The sequence below is a fragment of the Rhea americana genome, unplaced genomic scaffold (genome assembly GCF_003343005.1).
Source record: "Rhea americana isolate MKP2758 unplaced genomic scaffold, rheAme1 scaffold_100, whole genome shotgun sequence".
NCBI lineage: Eukaryota > Metazoa > Chordata > Aves > Rheiformes > Rheidae > Rhea > Rhea americana.
This window is the reverse complement of record NW_028185040.1, coordinates 1,018,861-1,037,363: the sequence shown is the minus strand read 5'-3', so window position 1 is coordinate 1,037,363 and position 18,503 is coordinate 1,018,861. Positions and strand designations below refer to the sequence as shown.

Here is an 18,503-nt window from a genome sequence, read left to right as displayed (position 1 = left end):
ATGAAACCATAGTTCAATAAAATCTGAGAGGAAGAGACATATTTTATAACTACTGACCTTGAAACGGTTGATCAGATCGTAGCGTGTGAGAAGTTCATAGAAAATGAATTTCAGTGCATGATCCCCACTGGCATCATTTAGTGCAAATACATCAAAGGACCACTTGTCTACATTCTGCAAGAGGCAGGAAGGAAAGAGGGTTAATATGGTCATCCCTTTTAAAATCATAGTACAATTTCTGTCACTTTAAATCTTTTACAAATGGAGGAGCATCATCTGATGGGCAAAGAGGGAGAGGATGTAAGTGTATAGTTTTATTTTAACTTATTCAATTACTTTTAACTAATGTAGAGAATTTTACTCTTCAGTATTGCATGATTGCAGTTTAAGAAGCTTCCATTCAGAACACTTATTTCATCTGCTTGTTTATTCTAACCACAATGATTCACCCTACTTGAATTTAATCAGCAAAGGCTAAATTCAAAAATGCAAGAATCATGGTTTGGCTTAGTATTTGAAACATTGGGATGCCTCCATAGGGCTGAACTTATCTTTCTCTGCCCCTTTACCCATGTGCTATGTCTAGGAAAACAATATTTATATTGAAGGAAACTGGAATAATGAAGATGTACTTTTTAATGATACTAAAGTAAATTTTGCTGTCTCTAAAGAGTTCTTGCAACTTTGTATTGTGAGAAAAGCACTTCAGTGCTTCACTAGTACTAAAAATAGAACAAGATGATAGTTTCTTTGCAGTAAAGAAAACACCATCACCTGCGGTCATATTTTTGCCATTGTTACTCAGTCAGCCAAACTAGAAGGACTGTCTTGCTTTACCCAAAGTTCCTTCTGATTTTAATATTAATTCTAAATTGTGCTAATTGCAGCTACAATTGACCAAAGATAGCATACACCTAATTTTCTTTATACATTTTTAAAGTGATGTGAATTCCCTGGTGCTTTTAGAAAATTACTGAGGAGAAGAAAAATCACAATAATATTACATTAAGGGCTAACACTGATATGAAAAATAACCCTTATAATATAAGTGTAAATATCTAAATCCAATTGGGAGAGTTTCACTCGGCTGTAAATGACATACTAGTGTTGGGGGTGGCCAGTCAAGAGACTGAGCAGGAAAAGTGCAACTCCCAGCTCATATAGCTAAACTATAAGGTATAAACCTACTTGCAGCAGGTTGAGTTCAGTCTCAGCTCTTAGGGAAGGCTGTGGGAACYGGCAGCATTCATTATCTGGCAAGATAAGGTATCTAGCTCCTTAATCTCAGAATAGGATGTTCCTGAAATCCCATGAACCTTTCCCTCCTCCTCCTAGCAACAACAAGTAAAGGTGCATGAGGAGTTACTGCTAGAAGGAAAATATACAGATCAACAGCACAGCTGTGTCTGGCACAGAGCCAGCTCTTAATCTCTCTGGCCTGCTGAAAAGTTTGATGTGCTTCAGCAGGGACATATTTGTGCATATCCAAATGGCTCTACTTAAAATGAATGTTAAAGATTGACATCTATAAATTGAAGTTTCTCTCCACTTTCAATCTCTGYTGCAGGCTGCCTCCTATTTCCTCAAGGCACTTTCACTATGAAAGAAAAATGACTGCATTTTATATATGCATGTGTACAGCTGGCTTTGACTCTCAATGCAAGAGATGGGGGTGGCTAGATGTCATCTTAGGTAGAGAATTATTAAGACATAAGAGGCCATCTAAAAAAAAAATCATCTTTTTTAGCAATACTAAAAATACTAAATAACATTTCTCTACCAAGCTCTYAAAGGCCAATCTACCTTCACTGTATGTCATCACAGTTGTGGAACTATGACTAYACTGTTCCAGGTGAGGACCTGACTTAAGGTCAAATGCAAAGGACTACGACTGAATTTTGAAGTCAGTCATCCATAAGTTAGCATAGTTACAGGACTTATGTAATGAACAAGACCAATGTATTTTGGTACCATCCCTCTCCACCGTGGGCTGATCCTGACAACCTTGCTACACCCATAGTAGTGATTACCCACAGCTGCGTATGCCTCTTGAAATAGCACAGTCCAAGGAGAAGCKAATTGGTGTCTCAAAGTCAGTGAACATCAAGGATGCTGAGGATTCAGCTCTATTTTCAACAAGATTTTTCCACCTATCCCCGTAAATCATCTGCTTGCAGAGGAGTTGATTTTACAAGTTGTGTGGAGCCCGCATGTTGAAGGCAGGGTCAGGTTTCTCTGCAGATGATTTGTGGCCCAAGCCACAGAAAAGCAATCATAAATCGCAGTTTTTCAACACTTTCAGTAGGAGTTGGAGAGAGAAAACAAATAGGAGAGCAAAGATTTCCACCAACAAAATAGGCTTTAAAGTCTTTGAACAAACTTGGAAAAATGGGCAAAGAAATTAAGTCCAAAGTATCTACTTTCTCCGCTTAAAGGTTGCATTGTTTTTAGAGTGTTTATTTTTGTTTTGTAATCACTTATTTTAGTCAAAGCAGCAAACAAATTTACAACTTGCATGTATATTACAACCTTCTTTTGTTCCTATGACAATGAAAATAATGTCTCAACTACATTGCCATTGAGTTCAATGTAAGGCAGTCTTAACTTGTGGAAATAAAACTTTTGTGTTCCTTTCTATATAGCTTTTTTTGAAGTTCATGATGTAACTTTGCAGCAGACGAAGTGATCCAGGCACATGTGATCACAAATAGTAGATCCAAATTGTCAATTTGCGCTAAATAAGGGTTAAGATGCTGATTTCACATTAGAGCCATTTAGATTTTGCTAAGGGAGAAATCCTTACTCTCATCAAGTCAACACGAGTTTTGCTAGTGACAATAATGACAACAGCATTTTATCCTATATAACTAGTGGGGAGAAAATCCTCTTAATGGAAACATGGAAGTGTCACAAATAGCTTAGAGGTTTGCAGCAATATGAGTTACACTTTGAAAATCAGTACATTATATAACCTTTAAAGAAAAAGTTAACACAGAAGTATCCCTCATACTGAGGAGAGATCTAAAAGGAAGCAGAACTTCACAGATGTCTTGTGATGGGGGGGAACGCTGCTGCTTCTCCCCAAGAGTAGAGGCATGGGAAACTTTCTGTGCTAGATCTGCCTCTAGGTCATTGGTCCTACAGGCTCAGCTGTCATAAGCTGTCCTAATGCCACGTATAGTCACTGTGCTGTAACTGAATATAAACCCAGAGTTTACTGTCTCTATTTCCTGTTCATTTATTTCTGGGCCATTGGTCGGCCTTTTTTTGGGGGACCCTAGAGATAAAGTATAGCACCATTTTTTCCTAAATGCTCAATTTCCTGGGKTTTTTTATCTGTCCTTAACCTTGTAGACTTGATTTGTTTCATAAGCCAACAAGCAGACTCAAGGATAGATGCTGCTCAACACTACTGGCAGGACTGACATTTTTGTTGGCACAGTTAAGCACATGCCTGTACTGTAAACTCTGTAAACAGCAGCTTCTGTATTCATTACCTGAATATTAGCAGGTAGGCATGGGAATCAGAAAGGCTGAAAAAATCACTTCTAGAGCAGGCAAATATTTCATCAGTTAGTTAGCTGATGTTAAGTTCAGTCTCCAGTGCTACACTGCTGAATATCAGATCAGCATGACTTGCTGGGTAAATGAACATACTTACTCAGATATGTCTGCATTAATGGTATGTATAGCTATTCCTCAAATGCAAAACAAGTTTGATTGCTCCTGTTGTGGCTACAGGTCTTATGTCGTCATACCAATGTCATGCAGAAAGACGCTTGGCTACCACACTAGGAAAATCAGTATCTGACACATAGATAAAGCCAGATCCTATGCAACCACATTTGCCTAACTTCTCTTCCACTGAAACAGTGAGGAAGAGAATCTGCTTAGGACTTACACTGCTACAGCTACATCTGCATTCTTTGCAAGACCTGCAGTATTTCAATGCTTTATTAAAATCGTACAATCTCATTTTGCCAAGCTGATTTCACAACTTTGGGCTACTCAGTGCAGACATCCTGCTGGCCATGGAAGCAAAGAGGAGAATGCATTGTTCAAAACTGAACTAGTTTTGAATTCATGATGTCCCAACCCTTGTCCTTATTGCCGTGACTCTGAGGGGAATGTTGATTATGGCATTTCAGAAGAGCTGAAGAGACGTGTGTGGTCACTTCTACACCCTTCCAAATGCTTAAAATGTAAACTTGTTTTAGAGAGATCACTAAGCAGTCAGGTAGCTGCAGTTTTATTTGGGGGGGGGAATTCTTTTTTTTTTTTAACTTGGCCCTTTTAGATTGAAGCAAAAAACAAAATATTCCCATTTTGAATTCCCCCCTTCCCATTAAGGAGAGGGGACTGAACATTTAAGTTGAGGTATTATTTCAAAGACAGAAGACATTTTTAAAAGCAAATAACATCCAATTCAACCACTTCCATAACCCATCTTGAGGCCATCCTGGCAGACACATTCTCAAAATAGTTTTGAAAAAATACATCCTAGAGTAGACAGTGGACAAGTAGGCATTATTTCACCCAGAGCAAAATTAGTCAATGCCTTTCTTGCTATTGATGTGTCTTGACTTATTCTAGCTTAATCAGTTCTGTTTATATCCCTCAATCACTTAAAGACATACAAGGGGTAGAGGGATTCTAGCAGGTTTATGTCAGCTGAAAGTAGCTGACAGGTCTTGGTCTGCTTTTTTTAGCTCTGAAGATCTTTGGAGATGAGGTATCATTATGGATATTTTCCTCCATAATCCAGCTATGGGATGGAGTTCCATAAGAAAACTTTAGATCCCATTTGCAGGATGGAAGCTAATACCTGTTAACCTAAAGTAGAAAAAAAAGGTGCACATAGAATATTTCAATTCTGTACACAGGAATTTCAGCTTTTTGAGTTGGATCATTTATCCTGGTGTAGAAAAAAACATACAGAGAACCTTTAATCAACCTGGAGATTAGGAATTGTTTTTCTGAGTGATTTTCATTAATTATTAGTTTATCTCCTTCAGATCTTGAACAATAAACACAGATGTTACATGCCTCCAGTATTTTAATAGCCTAATAGGGCTATTAAAATTGATCAGGAAGAGACCCTGAAATATAAGTTAGTTGATTACTTCCCTCAATACAGGGCCAGCTACATCTACATCATTCCCAATAGACATTCATCTAATCTATTTCTACAGGGCTCCATGATGCAGATTTTACAACTACTATAGGCCATTTACTCCACTGTTTAACTATCCTTATCCTTTCCAATATTTTGCTGTCGTTGCAATTAAAACCCATTATATCTTATCCTATCCACCAAGGACATGAAAAACACATTATCACAGTCTTTATAGCAATCTGTTAAATAACTGAAAGTTGTTAATTCATTTCCTTTCAATTTTCTCTAAACTGAGCACTTTCTGTCACTCTTTCCTTGAAGGTCATATTCGATAATTCTTGCTGCACTCACTGAAACTTCTACAACTGCTCCACATCTTTTGATGAGTTGTACTAGCCAAAAAACAAAAGGATTCAGTACTCCAACATTAGGCCTTTCCAGTGCTGAGTGGAGCAGAAGAATCACTTCATGAACTTTACACTGAATGTTCCTGTATATACCCCCCCCAGTGTCACCTTTTTTCACCATTACATGGTACAGTTGAATCCCTTGCAACTTGTAATCTGCYTGATTCCCACACCTGCTTCTGCAAAGCTGCTATGTGTATAGTCGGTTTCTAACCTGTAATATGTGGTCTTGATAATTCCCGCCTAGGTGAAGAACTTTACAGTTGTTTTCATAAATTGATTTTTTTYCCCCAGACTATTTCTGACCTTCAGCCTTCCTCTGAAATTATATAACTCAGAAAATTCATTATTCCTAAACCGATTGTCACTTTAAAGAGCTAAGGCTGAGCAATGCAAGAAATTCCCTGCCCTCGCAGGAATTTCTTCTCCCACTCTCTCCATCCATGTTTTCTTCCCTCCCTGTGCGAGGCTGTTATTGATTTCAGCATGTTATTAAGTCCTCAGTTTAAGCCCTGTAACCTAGCACAGAGCTGTGACCTTCACAACTTGAAAATGGCCAGAGCCTTGAACTCTATTTTTTCCTTRACTGAAAGGATTTTCCCTTAGGTCAGTAAATGATTAATGTGTGTGACCTACACTCAGCTTCAGAGAGAAGAAGAGGGTGAGTACAAAGACCTCCTCCCCCCAGTCAAATATTGCAGTGTTATTCTGATGTTTCGCATAGAAAAAAAAACATAATTTTTTTTGCAATTACCTTTAGCACTCCAATTACAGCTGGTGGGTAGCTCAAGCCGACCATATTTGAAGTCCGTCTGTACATTCTATGATGGTAAAATAGTACAAAAAATTAAACAAAAAATATCATAAGGCAATAAACTTTTTCCAGAGACCCTTTTTATCCAAGCAAACTCTGACTGCAGTTCATTTTTCTTTCTTAACTTGCATACATATCCTCTGTATCATTCTTACTCTATAGCTTAACTGGAGACCATACACTTCCCATAACCTGGTCCCTTGGCATGACTTCAGTGAGTATCTGCCAATATCAGATCTTCCAGAGGAAAAGGCTACACTCAAATAAACAAGATGTTCCCCATTCTCCATTGCAGATGACCACACTGCTTGAAATTCAATTCCCTTTGTCCTTGCTGGTTCAGCATGCAAGCTAATTCTAAGTGCAGTTCAGAAAACACTTATTGTCTGCAATGAATCAGCTCCTCTTTGGTACAGCTGTTACTTTTGTCTGCAATTTTTAAGATTGGCCTAAAATCTTTTGGATRTCTGTGTGTGTGTGTGTGTGTGTGTGTGTKTGTGTGTGTKAATAAGTCAACAGCCAACATCTGCAACCATATTAAACAAAGTAATAAAGTATGTACAAGATCTTAAACGTGGTGCTCATACAATAGGCTTGGATAAATCCAGGAACACTGACACAGTTGAACTGCCTTTCCACAGTTCATCCTTTTTYACATTTAAGCAACCTAGGACTAAAAGAAGATGGTGGAAAGATGTCTTTTCCCATCCGAAATGATCCTGCGTGAACCTTTACTTTACTTTCTCTTTGCCATCTTCTGCACTCCATCCTGAAAACAGATCAGCCCCTTTTGCAGAGTTTTATTAACTTCTCCCATTCATGAATAAAGAATTTCTTACCCCTTCCTCTCTCATCTACTCCTCTCAGGAGCCCAATAGCTTTCTCTTAAGTGACAATTTAGTCCCCCTCCCCTAGCTCAGGGAAACTACGACTCTCCTCTGGAGCCATATYGTTTCTGAACCTCTCCTCCTTTGGGCCACACTGATTTATATTATCTAGAAAACAGTCTCCTTCAGCTGGTTCTCTGCAGTTCACTCATATCCTTGTTGAGCAAGTCCCCCCTTGCACGTGTGTCCTCCAGGATGGAAAGAATATACTCAACTCTCTGTCTAAAATCTGACCTGCCTGCCATGGAAAGAGTGGGGATTACTTTAGAGCAAGATCCAAAGCCCTGAGACAGTAGCCATACTACCTTCTCTCCTCTCAGACTTCACTGAGATCGGTAGGTGACCATGAGACCACTTCACCTGTGCTTCTTCCAAGGTCTTTCTTTACAAAAGACTGAAAGGGCTACACAAAGTCCATGTCCTCACTAGCCCTACAGGGGTCCAACTCAATTATTCCCCTTCACATCCATATCACACATCTGGCGGCAGGATTTTGATAATCCAATCATTTCAAGAGTTGATAGCACTTTCAATAAAATTTAGAAAGATCTGTTCATAAATATTAATTGCAAACAAAAAATTAATTACAAACTTTTTTTTTTAAAAAAATGATCATTTTATGATAAAATCAAATTGAAAACGTTGGAATCTTTTCCCACAAATATACATTTTTATTTAGGTCTAACCATGTAAGTCAGTTATTTATCTGTAAAATGTGAAGCATGATGCCAGGGACAGATATAGTCCACTGGATGGTCACCCATAACAATATATAAGCTCCAGTTCCATTAGAGTCTGATTGAAGAACAATTTCAGACAATAAAAAAAAGACAAAAAGTCACTCTTAACCAGAAAAAAAAAAGTATCTAAATTTATTACATTGTTCTTCTCAAAAACGCATCAAGAGTGAGAGTTAATTCACAAACGGCCTGTCAGATTTGGGAGAAACATGTTCAAAGGAGAAATGACAGCCGACACTTCCCTGTTGGTCTTACCAAAACTCACTGCCACTTTTAATACACATACAATAACTTCCTAAGTTTTCAGGTATCCAGATCAAAAATCATCTATAAATACGTAGGAGGAAGCTTCTGAGTTTCTGGGTAGTCTATGGGTCCAGTGTCTGATCAACCCTCCAGTGCAGAAGACTGGCAGGCTGTCAGTGAGATTCTGATAAACAGCATTGCTAACCTACTGCGACTGCAGTGAATACTTCCTTTTGAGAGTAACTACACAGAGCAAGGCTCTCTGCAAACGGCAGCAGGAGCTCAATGAAAAGAGCGCTCCAGTGGTCTCAAATTCCCACCCAGCACTTTCATCTGTGTGTTGAGTTTCATGGAGGAGATACGGGATGTGCTGGCTCGTGCATTGTGTAAAGTCTGCTGACTATTTCACGTGTGTAAGCCCTCCTTCCAGCATGAAAGGAGGATGTCAGGGAAGAGTGGTTACTCGATAAGAAAATGTAAGACAGGAAATAAATCCAAATTCAAATAACTAGATGTTTTAAAGGATTCAGAAAGTTAAATTAGTTCTAGAAGTATGTTCTGACGCAAACCGTGACCGAGAAGACTGAGAAGGCTTAATGGATTTTTGAAATCCTCTGAGTTTCAAACTTTTCACATCTCTCTTGGTTCATAAGTGTACTATATAATTTGGGAAGGTAATAATATGATATCAAATTTTCTTCAGAGGCTAGAGAGAGACAGGCCTGCACTGACCATATTATAAAATTTCACTCCTGCCACAGGGCTATGCAGGGGTACATGATCTTTTAAAATTATTCCAGGGGTGCTATTAGATTTGTATTATGCTAAGAGCAGATCGATATGTGCTGCTTTAGATTGCACTCTATTATCTAATCCCAGGTTTCCAGGAGTTATTTACCTCCGTGTATAAGTATCTTYAGAAGCACATTAAAGTATTCTTCATCCAAGACTGTAGACACAAACTGCAGTACCTGGACAGCTACCTGAACAAAGTAATTATGTGGTTCTTTACCTTTCCACAAATATCCCAGCTTGTACTGCATGGACAATACTCCTGAACCGAGGTTTTTCCTCAGTCCTTTTGAGCATCATCCCCATTTGCCGCGTGAAGGTAGAAGCCAACCAGTCCCGGACCTCAGAGGGCACAGAGTCTGACTGGATGTCACTGAGCTCATCTTCTGTGTCCAGTAAACGCCTAATAGGGGAAGAAAAAGATAGGTAAACAGAGGACTCCCTAGGAGAGCAYTGTAGCATCATTAAAAAAAAAGAAACCCACAATATATTGTAATTAAAGCAGTTCTTAAAAGTCTTCTGTTCGTAAGCCATAATGGAACATATTTTTACAAATCTTCAACAGATTGTTTATTCTCATGTATAGTTGAATGCCAGATTGTGAAACTCACTACTAGGCCGACAAACAAGAAGTGTTAGTCTTCCAAAACACAACTACGCAACTATCCACTGATTTTTCATCTTCAGCTCATCAGTATTCATGGCTTTTCTGCCCAGACTTTCTGCCCATAACTTCTCAGAGCTCATTGATGGCCAAGTCAAACCTTCTCAATTAGTTTCACAGAGTCCTCTCATTTCACATTCTGGTGAGAAAGTCATTTGAGGTGACTCTACAAGTGCACTTCGTGTTGGCAAAACAGCACATAACAAAGGGGAGAACTCTGCAACATCTTACCAATCCACCTCTATCACGACCTAGAGTAAAAATTTTCTGAATCTCGAAGAACTGATCTAAGTGAAAAGATTTGAGACTGTTCAAAATGAATAGAGGAATAGGAATTTGGAAGTTTACAGAAAAAGTAGGCCCCAATTGTTATGAATTCCTTTCTCTAAGAGAGTATATATTAAATTTATGATGGCTTAAATGTTTTTTTCCCCCCTCAGGAAACTTAGAGAAGTTTTTGGATCAGAGACGGAAGATCTGCTCTCCATAGACTAAAATATTTTAATGATTATAAACATATTGTCTTCGAGTAATAAATTTTGACTGAAACAACTTTACCAGTTGACATGTACATTACCTTATCATGATGTTGGTACCAGATATGAGCAGAGTGCTGATATCTGTTTTAACTTACCTAGTTTCATCAATGTATACTGATTCAAGAACAGTAGCAGCATATTCCAAATTCTTCTTTAGGTCTACAACCGAAGCCTCTCCTCTCTCTAACTGCTTTACCAAAGACCGCAACCTAGAAGAGAAAAACAAGAATCTAATTAGCACAAAGAGGAAACAGAGTGAGCATCACTTCAAAACTGAATCCAACATAAGACCTAGCACACATGATTAGCAAGTGAAAACTTCTGGAAGTCTACAAAAGTCTTTAAACTATATACAAGATGTATTATTTTTCAAACATCAGTCTCAATGATCCCAGACAAAACAACAGATTACATTTAGGCTCAAATAAGTGAGATACAAATGTCACCTACTCATGCTGAAAGAAGTTAAAATAAAAAACAACATGAAGTTTAGGACGAGAGATAAGAGAAGGCAATTTCRTTCCAGCCATAAGAAAGGATGCAACTCCTTCAGTAGTATCTGTTGGCAAATGTCAGCCATTTATCAGAGAGTTGCAGAATAGCTGSAGCTGGAAGGGATCTCTGGAGATCATCRGGTCCAATCCCCCTGGCTCAAGCATGGTGAGCTAGAGCAGGCTGCCCAGAGTCATGTCCAGTCAGGTTTTGAATATCTCCACAGATGGAGACTCCACAGCTTCTCTGGGCAACTTGTTCCAGTGTTCAACTGCAATCACAGTGAAGAAGTGTCTTCTTGTATGTAAGTGGGATTTTCTGTGTTTCAGTTTAGGCTTAGTGCCTCTCATCCTGTCACTGAGCACCACTGAGAAGAGYCTGGATCCATCTTCTTTAAATCCTTCCTTCAGATAGTTATACACATTGGTAATACTCCCCCTGACCTTTCCCTTATCCAGGCTGAACAGGCCCAGCTCTCTCAGYCTCTCCACATATSGGAGATGCTCCTGTCTCTTAGTAGTCCTCTGCTGGACTTGCTCAGGACCACGTCCTTCTTGTACCAGGAAGTTCAGAACTGCACCCAGCACTCAACACAGTGCTGAGCACAGGGGAAGGATCACCTCCCTCCACCTGCTGCCAATGCTCTGCCTCATGCAGCTCTGCTTAATGCACACTGCTGGCCTTATGATGATTTATGTTGATTGGTGTACACCTATGTAAATATACACAACACCATATTTGGAAATACTACTGCAAAAATACTAAAGCTAAGAAATACTACGATTCTCTTAGATTCTCCCATTTATATTAAATGGAACTCACAGAAGTTGTTTTATTAGATTATTAACAAGGGAGAAAACACCTTTTTTAATGAAAATTGTGTAGATGATGTTGTTTTAAAAATCATTTTTTCTCTTGTACCAAAGACAATTTATATATCTGCACAATTTTCATTAATCTTTTCTCTTCCTTCACTCTATTTTCAGTAGCAGATTAGAAAGATGTAAAAAAGAAGGAAGAAGAGAAGAAAGTGTAAAAAGTAAAGAGTAAAATCTCARTATTTTAAAAAATCCGAGAAGATACATGATTAAAATTTAGAAGAAAATCATCATTCCTTTAAAAGGATTAGCAGCAATTAAATAAACATTCAAATACAAACGTAACAAYGTAGTAGAACTCRTATGTTGTTAATTCATCCTGTGTGCGGTACAGAAATATAGAGATGTACTCATATCATCTAAAATCTGGTATTTATTTAGCAGACTAGTCTTCCCCAGCTCTTTCTATAGTCTATAGACTAATCTAACCTTTTCCACAAGATAATTCAGAGCAAGAGCCCARTATAGGTACCCTAAATTGTCTCCCCGCTCTCTACTTATTAACCACAGAGGGAGCCAACATTCTAAACTAGACATTTAAATTAAGTTCTTAAAATCAAGTGCATACCTCTCTCCCCTCACTAACACAAAATCCCTGTGGTCTCAGGGCCTTCAGGAGAAAATAGTCTCCATGGGTCTATKCTTCACCCTGGAGCTGAGAAGCAGCCAGTCTGCAACTGTAGCAACAGCTCTTTACAACTGTTCTTTTTTTTTCTTCACATAAACACTGAGATTGCGAAGAACAAAAAACATTAAAAAWTATTGATTGYTTCTCTGGCTAGCTCACCAACTTCACTCCTACTGACAGTAGCACCACCAGCTACATATATAGATTTACAAAAACCTTGAACCTTGGAACCCTGAAACCTGTAAACCTTGAAGAGCTGGACCCTCAATTTATGGGTGTTTTTACTCATCTGCCTGTTGGTTGTCTTGAAAACAAAAGTATTGTTCATTAATTCATTCTTCATATGAGAAAGRAGACAGAAAGGTTGGTGGTATACAAATACACTGAACACAACACATCTCAACTTCATAAGCCAGTGGAGAGCTAGTAGATTTTTCTCCAATCCTGAAACCCAACTCAGGGAAGTCATGGAGTAATGCRAGCCCTATGGAAGAGATGGAAGAGGAARCRTACTGAGGGCATCCTGAGGTGCCTTGGTGCTCCTGCACTCCCCCCTTTTGCATAATTGCACCGTTATCTGTGAACAACATGAGCAACAACTCTTTTTTTTTTTTAATGAACAGAGCTAGGAAAGGTGCTCCTCAACTTTTCAGATCAAGTCCCACATCAAGAAACATGTGGGAAGTTAATCCACCTCCCCACAAGAGCCAAACCACTGCCCTCTCCTCAGCCATCAGCCATTCCCAGCTTTACTGGCCAATGTGTGAGAAAAGAAAGAGACGGAAACAGAACAACTTTTGTGCCTAAAGAGTAAACAGTGGTTCATGGGCCTTCTCCTTCCTTCATTCCATTGGTGATCCCTTATGTAGTGACCAGAAACACATCTGCATACAAATCAGAGGCCTTAATCTGGCAGGAGGTACATTATTATTATTATTATTTGTTTTTTCCTGGCCTTCCTTTCATGAAGTACCTAGCAAATCTGTTCTACAAGTCATTGAAAATTCATAATAATAGCACAGTGAGTAACTGCTGTTTCATGACATCAACATTCATCATCATGCAGAAGATCTTGCTGAGTACTGCATGCATCAATCATCTGGCAAAACAGAAGTACAGTTATAATAAAACCTTGTCACACGATCTGCTGCTCTTATGAAAAAAACGACGTTGTCTTTCTCTTACCATCCATTATCTGTAACTCTTTCTGATCATTGAATCACAGCAGCTGCTGTCAGTTACCTTTACTAAATAAAAGCCCAGTGGTGGTTAGTCTTAAACATGCACCAGGTATCTCTATTTGGTTGAAATAGTCTTAAATGCAATCATAAACTTAAGGTCAGGCTGTCCCAGTGAAGGGCATACAGACAAATTTATTAGCTGAAAAAATGCAGCTTCAAGGTGGCTGAAGTGATTCATAAATTCAACCAAATTCATCAAAACATTCTAACTGAAATAAAAACATCACAACAACCTCTTTTAATATGCCTCATTTTTAAGAATGTATTAAACCAATGGAAACAGAAGGCAAGATTCTTACTTGTCTTTTTACCAAATAGTCCAGTCATTACATCAAGTAAGTACAGTTCAGGCGTTTGTACCATTTCATAGGACAACATTCAATCTGTCAGGATACTGAGTAAAAGACAGATAATGATATTACTATAATTGATTTTAAGRATCCAGGTCTTTTTTTCTTTTGCTTTTACTACAGCTGTCCAAATATTCTAATCTGTATGAACAGAACACCTTTTTTCAACCAAAATATGTTTTGCACTAATCTAAAATTATTTTAGACTGATTCAAACTTTCAGCTTCATTTGATCTTTTTTCTTTCAATGTCGTAACAAAAATTGGCACAAATCTAGTTGACCTAGTTCCACTGAAGTCCATGGAGCTAGTTGCAGAAGAAGCTGCAACTGACTGTGAATAAGGAAGTCCCAGATCCGCAGGTAGGTGTTAACCATTTCTAACATTAAGCTTTCATAAGACCATGGGAACATGCCTCAAATGAGCTAGGCTGTAGACCAAAGTTTCTCAAATTACAGTTGCCAGCAGAGCACTTCCAAAGAACTGGCTTGTCACACAAAGTAGCTCTAAATCTTGTTGYTGGATTATATTAAGAGACAGCAGACATTTTCCTTAATGTGATTTCCAAGGGAAATGGTTCATCTAGTCCACAGTTTCTTTCTGAATATTATGGRAAAAGTTGAGAACTTTTGTTCAAGGCACAGTTATTTCACATTTGAGACTTTGGAATAATCCCTTAACTGTGCAAAAGAAAAGCCCAGCCCTGGGCATTGCAAAGCATTTTTAATTTCCTCCAACASCACAGAGAGCTCAAGTAGGTGTAAAAAGTTGGAAAAGGGGCCAGGTCACTTCCAGAACATGTCCCCTCACACTGCCCTTTCAAGGGAAATATCTGTATACATTGACTGTAAAATGTGCTGAGAGTATATAATCCTATTGAACTCAGCCGAGGTATACAGCAAGCAGGTTTGGTCCTCTCTGAAGGGGAGGTTATCCAAAGTTCACACTCTTCCAAAGCCCTGTTCCTACTCTGTTTAATGTTTCCCTAAAGTATGAATGATGATACTTAAAATTCAGAGAGAAAAAAGGGRAAAAGACTGGGAAACTGAGCTTAGTCCATAAAAGTTACATAGCTCAAAATCCCAAAGCCACTTTAAATGCAAACTGAGTAACAGGAAAATGTGAAGCTGTTTTAAGAGTATTCTTAAAATGTAAAATTTCTGAATAACTGTGCTCCAAGCACTCTCCTCTCTGTTATAAATAAAACAGTATCTGTGTACAAATATTTATCTCCTTAGCTAGAGGGCTTGCTTTTATGCTGTCGATTTTTTTTWAAAAAAATAGCACTACATATCACTGCAGAGAAGATTAACACCACAGCAGTCTGGATACCAGTCAGCTTCAATTAACATGCAAAGCACAAGTTCTGTCTGAATACTTGGGGCAAGTTCCTTCAACCAGTATGAAGTCTGAGAAGCTGCATGGCTAGTCCTCAAATTTATTTTCAAAGCTTTATGACTTTGATTCACCACACATTTTCCACAGTGCAGCTCAACATTTTTTTCCCCAAAAYCATTTTTAAACCATTGGGGCAGCTAAGGAAAATCTCACTTTGAATGTACATTAAAACTTTCAAAAAAGTGTGAATTTCTCACATAATTACAGTTGATCAAARATGGCATATTTACTCATTTTATTCTTTTGATATTAACTACTGAATAGTTTGATATTGACAGCTGAATCTGATTATTATGTTTTTTCAACCAAGATAGTCTAATATTACATGACAGGCTAGGCTTGTAGACAGGAGAGAGATTTTTTTATTGTGGCTGGAAAAAGAAGACAAGCTGTTGAACRCAGCACTTCTTGTTAGACCTGGTTAGGTACTCTTCTGGGACAACGTTCTTTCATCAATAGTTTCTATTCTTCACGATGAAAAACTATTCACAAGCCTCTGCTGAGCTCAATATATGTTTCATTAAGAAAGTCTGAAGTGAAATTTCCGGTCAAAGTTGACCTAGCTCCACACAGCTAAGGCATTCACCTGAGACACGGGAATCTTTGATTTAATCGATTTCTACTCAGCTTGCTTCGTTCCATAGAGCTCACACTTAAATCAGAGATACCAGAGCTCARATGAGAAACTGAGGGAATTATCTTGAACCAGTACCTCAAACCTAATGAACAGTTTGGTGCGACAAAGGAACTGCAACCCAGACCAGAGTATCTTCACGAACAAATTCTGTATCTGAGTTGTGAGTTTAAATGCTTGCATGGAAGAAATCATTCAAAGTTTCCTATCTCTCATCTGAGGACCAGGAGAAGAAAGTAGATGTGGCCCACATCACACCAAAACAGGTTTTTGACTCATCTTTTTGCAAAATATTAAAGTGTTCTGAAAAACTTTGAAAAGATTTGAGCAACATGAAAACTTCTCCCACTCTCTAATAATGACACAACTAGCTAAAATGAGTTACTGGCTTCCTTCTGCATTAACCCAAGAAAAGATGTGTCATGTCTTACTTCCCTTCAAAGAATTATATTGTTAGTATAGACAAATAGAGCAAATCTTTTCATAACATGTGAAATCATTCCCCAGTTACAGCTACACATAAGCAAAACAGACATAGCCATTCCTTTAGTCTAATACCACTAAAAGCAGAGAGAGCTCAATACTGAGACAGCAATTTCTAGGAAGGCTGTGAATTACTCCAAAAATGAGAATGTCTCTTCTCAACTTTTTTGTGACAGGGAAGTTCCAGGTTTTGCTGATGATGTACCAAGAATTCATACAAGAAAGTTTTGCATATAGAACTGAATTTTACTGAGGTATGAGAAAAACTGGTGTACACAGGAACAAAACATCAGGTTGTTGAGCTCCCCTAGAATGGTAGCTTTACGTCGCAAGAGTGAGTCAGTTCTTGCTACCTCTAAAGTTTCCAAAGCTTTTGAACAAACCTTTAAAATGCAAGTCAGAATCACACTTTCTCTGAGCAGACAGGATCTCACTGCATTCAGTGTAAATCAGGTGCTRCACTGCGCCTGAGCAAACAAGTTTACAGTCCCTGTAAACATAAAGGATCCTACAACACATYCCATAAGAAACTGGGGTTGTTCTTGTGGCCTCTCCCTATCCTTGTGAAGCAACTTCGTGCTGTTCAGTCATTCCCTTCAATCTGAAATGTGACCATACTTCAACATAATTGGGTATATTTGTAAAATGTGTTGCAATAGTATATTGGATAGAAATGTTTGCTGCTATATCCATATCAAAAATCATTACTAATAATCATGCCATYGCTTATGCTTATACAAGACTGATACTCTTCCTCAAAATATATGTTATCATTAACCTCAGTACAGGGCATTCACAGTCCTGCTCTTCATAGAGGATCGTCATCAAAAACTGACTGACGCACAGGAAGACTGACCCCAGTTACAATAAGGTCCTTTAARAGTTTCCTCCGGACAACAAGACTGCCATTACAATTAGACGCTAGTGTGGAACACTTTCATTTTCAGCAAATCCTTGTCACTCTGACTCTGGAGGCATGAATAGAGGAACTTTCCATCATTCAGTCTGTGTGGCTTTTTTAGTCAAATTACCCAAATACAATTAAAAAAAAAAAAGAGAGAGAGAGAGAGAGAATGGCTTAATTTGACATCCAACTGAAATTGCTTTATTTAATAAATAAATAAATAATTAACCAGAAGCTCTAGAGAAAAAAAAAATCAGTAGAATTATGGAGTAGGCCTAGTTGAATAAATGCAAACTCCAATGTACATGCAGGAAATGCCCAAGTGGAGCCAGTATAGGCTGAAAAGACCGCTGAACTGAGAGATAAAACTCTGCTTTCTGATCCGCAATACGCATTCTCTTCTCTTCCCAAGAACAGAAAATTTGTGAATAAGTTTGAGAAACACATGTTCACTGTGCAGTGAACTCCTATATTTCTATTCAAAAACTGTTGCACAGAAATAGCTTTTCATCTGCTATCCAACCATAACGTGCAAACAAAATAAATCTGGTATTCTGAGGATATACCAGACTTAATGAGTATGTGCAGACCAGCTATGCAGCAAGCGCCTGGAAGGGCTACTGGATGCTCCCTGACAACATCGGCCTTCCCTCCTGGGTGAAAACAAACTGTAAAGCGAATGTGCAGGATGTTTAACACTTCCCCGAAGTATCCAAAACAAACTGCATGCAGCTACGCAACGTAACTTACCTATGCTGTGGCCTCAGTCAGCTGGCTGGGCAGGCTCCTCCACAGTTTGTACAGAAGACTTCAATGCTCCACTCAAATAGTGGGTTGGTGGAGGATGTAACACACACAAAAAGCTATGGAGCTCACCAACTCTTTTTACAACAGTCAGCAAACATGACTGATTTTCCAGTCTGCCATACCCTAGTCAAATGCTCTATCTATGCAGCACATGCCAACAACCACTGAGGAACAGACACAGGCTAGAAAGCCAGCCACAGCTACAGTGGTAACCCTTACAACACAGCAGAAAATATAGTAACTGATAGGCTATAACCCAATGGATTTGTATTAGACTTGACAGTTATCTTCTGTWACTGCTTTTGTACAGAAAAATTCAAGTGACATCTTCCAGAGGACGAAAAAATGAATGTTTGCAAGGAGCAATCACTGAAACAGAGCGTTGCTACCCTGGCATTTATTCATCAGAAGAAATTACAGGCAATTTCTCAAGTAATTGTTTTGCCTTCCTCTTGTTTCCCGAAATAGCCTCCTTCCTTTGAAT

General features: G+C 38.5%; 1 protein-coding gene across 6 annotated transcripts in view; it reads right to left on the bottom strand.

The window, feature by feature from the left end:
- The window catches only part of PDE1C (phosphodiesterase 1C), a 359,821-nt gene that overhangs the window by 119,634 nt on the left and 221,684 nt on the right, over positions 1 to 18,503 (bottom strand). For all 6 annotated transcript variants that reach the window (XM_085303991.1, XM_085303982.1, XM_085304009.1 and 3 more), the window contains 4 exons: positions 10,301 to 10,414; positions 9,223 to 9,405; positions 6,278 to 6,344; positions 58 to 174 (listed from right to left, as the gene is read on the bottom strand). In XM_085303991.1, coding sequence (XP_085160117.1) covers positions 58 to 174; positions 6,278 to 6,344; positions 9,223 to 9,405; positions 10,301 to 10,414 — 481 coding nt within the window. The remainder of the gene's footprint in view (positions 1 to 57; positions 175 to 6,277; positions 6,345 to 9,222; positions 9,406 to 10,300; positions 10,415 to 18,503) is intronic.